The sequence below is a fragment of the Anneissia japonica genome, unplaced genomic scaffold (assembly GCF_011630105.1).
Source record: "Anneissia japonica isolate Jap-2015-1 unplaced genomic scaffold, ASM1163010v1 scaffold288296_len194742_cov168, whole genome shotgun sequence".
Taxonomy (NCBI): Eukaryota; Metazoa; Echinodermata; class Crinoidea; order Comatulida; family Comatulidae; genus Anneissia; species Anneissia japonica.
This window is the reverse complement of record NW_022740661.1, coordinates 78,607-82,267: the sequence shown is the minus strand read 5'-3', so window position 1 is coordinate 82,267 and position 3,661 is coordinate 78,607. Positions and strand designations below refer to the sequence as shown.

General features: G+C 33.4%; 1 protein-coding gene across 1 annotated transcript in view; it reads right to left on the bottom strand.

The window, feature by feature from the left end:
* Positions 1 to 3,661, bottom strand: part of LOC117118294 (putative defense protein 3) — a 10,494-nt gene that overhangs the window by 5,770 nt on the left and 1,063 nt on the right. The window contains exons 2-5 of the mRNA XM_033262863.1: positions 2,576 to 2,801; positions 1,970 to 2,034; positions 1,204 to 1,320; positions 2 to 117 (exon numbers count right to left, since the gene is read on the bottom strand). Coding sequence (XP_033118754.1) covers positions 83 to 117; positions 1,204 to 1,320; positions 1,970 to 2,034; positions 2,576 to 2,801 — 443 coding nt within the window. The 3' untranslated portion in view covers positions 2 to 82. The remainder of the gene's footprint in view (position 1; positions 118 to 1,203; positions 1,321 to 1,969; positions 2,035 to 2,575; positions 2,802 to 3,661) is intronic.

Sequence of the window (3,661 nt, the reverse complement as noted above, 5' to 3'; positions counted from 1 at the left end):
ATCGCTTATTTACTTATTTAGCAAAACACCAAAAAGACTACATTAATGATTATTTTCCATGTGTTCTCTGGGTACCCATAGGTTACACGGGAATTTCGCATGGGCAATACACAACACCTGTAAAATTAAAAACAAATAAATAACAATAACAATGATAAGAACAACAGTAATGACTAGACCTATTATGTGTGTTTGTAAAACGGATCACAATGCTTTTTCTCTTCGCCATAATGAAAAAATTCAATAAAAATGTGTATACATTAAAATATACACGGAAAACAAAAATAAAATCATTCGAAAAAAAAAATATGACGTAAAAAATAAACATGCCAACTTTCAAGTCAGTGAGAATTGAACTATGACTGCAATTATGTTGAGAGTTATGCCATTACGCAAAGGAACTCGACTAACCTCGATAGCTCAGTTAATAGAGCGGAGGACCTGTTTAGTGTTCAACCTACGGAGGCCAGTGCATTTTTCGTTTGTCTACCTTGCATTATGTTATAATTTTAAGGCGAAAATTGCTCATGCATTTCATGGTAATTATGTGCTTGACATAGCAGTAGCTGGTATTAAACGCTTTAGAAAACGCATTTACGTTAACAGAAAAGTTTATTAATCAATTTGTTATATTTCTTTGAATATCTTTAAGAAAAACCTTTTTCTTTTTTTTTGTAAAATCGAGGTGTAAAAATAATGTGAGGGCGAGTGATAAACGTAAGCGTACAACAGCTTCAAATAGCATGATTCTCAGACTTATAAATATATATTTTTTTAGGTGTCTTAATTTGACATTAAGTCATTAGTTCCAGGCAGGTCAAAACCTACATTATTTTCAAGAGATGACAAGAGATATTATACTGCTACTCTGATTGGCAGTAAAGGTGAAGGAAGGCCGAGTACCAAAAGAACTTACACTTTTCCCAGGTTACCATTATAGACTGAGTTAATAACAGGTGTTACATCCTCAAGGTACTAGAACCCCTCGCACCTACTGGTCTTTACAACAAAAATTAAAAAAAAAAGTGTGTATGCCGAAAGTGCTGTTTTCGAGTTGCCACAGTCTTTTTTTTCCTTTCACATCAGTTCTGACTATATATGGTAGGATTGAGGAGGGTTTTTTCCCCCACCCCCACCCCTCACCGAATTGTTAAGCCTATCCGATCGATGAGATTATCTTCAGGCTGATAGTAAAGAACTTACTTCGTTTGCATGTTGGTCCAGCGAATCCAGGCACACAGTCGCAAATTTCGTTTCCAGAGCTGTCAAAAATACAACTTCCCGAATTTTGACAATTGAGGGAGCAAACAGGCACTGGAACTGGAATGGAAAAAAATCCAGAAAGATAATAGTAAAAACTAAGTGAAAAATAATGATTATCGTCGTCGTCATCATCGTCATTAACACCATTATCATCATCATTATTATTAATATCAATATCATCTTGTCGTCGTCACCGCCGACACCGCTGTTGCCGTCTTCGTCGTCGTCATCTTCAACATCATCATCATCATCATCATCATCATCATCATTATTATCATTATTATTATTATTACATTTATTATTATATTTATTATTATATTAATTATTATTATTATTATTATATTAATCATTATTATTATTATTATTATTGTTATTCTATTATTATCTTTGACGTTATCGTTATCATCTATATCGTTATCCCTATTATCATTCATTATTACTTACTGCTTGTTTTTGCTTGTTAAGCGCACAGAAGAACTTATTTTTATCATTTTTATAATACTATATCAGGATATTATTCTCAATTAATTCCATCTTGCTTCATCAATATAATCATTTTTTTTTTTTGGCTTTAAAAAAATAACGAACTATCTCTGTTGTTACAAGTACACAGCCTATACCATTACAATTATAACTTATTTATATTATGACCAACCGTATTGATGCGCTGAAGAATCTATCATTCCTAATACAGGCCTATACTTACCACCCCTAATCAGCGAAGATTGTAGTCTCACCCAAAACGTCAAACGCTGTTGAACAATTGTTGCACTACAAAAAGAAAATAAATAAATAAATAAAAAGATTAAAAAAGAATAATAATAAGAATATGGCTAGATAAGTTTTCTTTGTGTTTGTATAATGTACGTCGATTACTAGTTTGCTTTTTCTAGGTTTACTTTTGATTTTGTAAAATCAAACTGAAAAGTATGATACATTACTACCGATACGTCAATATTATGCACGACTCGAGCCTAGTGTGAGCGGGCGTTGAGACTGTACAGGTCAGGGGTCCACACTTAATTGCTTGACAGTCATCGCGACTAAGAAAACAGAGCTCTAAAACAAACGTGGTTTATGCGCCAACCAATTTATCCTACTATGATTGAACCTGAATAAAAGACTGGACAAGCTCGCAACTTTTTGCTTACAAAGCAGTGTTTTGTTATTGGTCCACAAATTCAGTTCTACTCTACTCTAACCTATCCGTTCTAACAACTAAAGCCTCTGTATTAATGTTAGATGTGGAGGTGTGTAATTGCATTTTTATTAGAGCTACTTGAATAAAATTAACGTGTCTTTAATAACTTACACAGCGCTTAAAGCATGTCCTTCTAGGTTTTCCAATGGGGCCTGCCACTTAAGAGTGACACTAGTCTTGGTATTAGAATTACTGTGAGTCACAGCATTTGACGAGCGAGTACCACAGTTAAGAAGCTTAGTTCCCCCAGGAATCGAAACAAACTCCCCATAAGCGCTATCAGAAAATCCATCTACTTGAAGCATAAATCCTTTAAAATCGGCTCCGGCAATAGTAACTACAAAAAAAATATATATATAAATTGGAAGTATTAGTAATATAAACAATGGTTTAACTAAAGTTAAACGTAGTAGAACCCCTATAATAGGGGATAACTTTTGTGTCTCCTTAAAAGCGGGGTCACCGGAATGAAGTCTCCCTTAATGGGAGTGTTCCAAAGGAAGGGTTCCACTGTTACTGTACATAACTACTATCTGTACGATTATGTTACTTAACATAAAATTAAATGTAATTTATAAACGGTAATGTAAGTTGCAATTTGAATTGCATTTTTTATTCTAGAAAGTGTACTAAAATTGACAATATTAAAACAAATATGTAAGAGATAACATTATTTTGTATTTGCAACATTTGATTCATATTCTTATGATAATAAAGATTTACAGTAAGTGGAACCAGTCACCAAGTGACTATACCAATGCTATACATTTACGTCATTCCCAGTCAAATAGTAACTTTTATAACACACCTAGACAGATTCCTGTCATTTGATTGGTTGATTTCGTACGACGATAACATATTAGTTATTTTACCCATTTCATCGCTCATCGTTGACATTTTGTTCCATCGTGTATTTTTTTTTCATCCATTGCACGTTGCCTATGGAATCTTTTTGACTGGTTAAAAAGACGCAGGACTGACTTTTTCCGCGAGGTTAAATCCATGAATCTACGTCACGCCACCTATAACCTCAACTTAATATAAGCCTACTGCTTGCTGAACTTGTCTTTGCAGTGTGCAATGTATCGGAGAATTTGTTTACTGTAAACAGCTGTAAAGAATTTTAATTTCGTAGATGATACCTCAAAAACTAGCTTAAACTTGCATGCAGAGAGCATTATATATATATATATATAT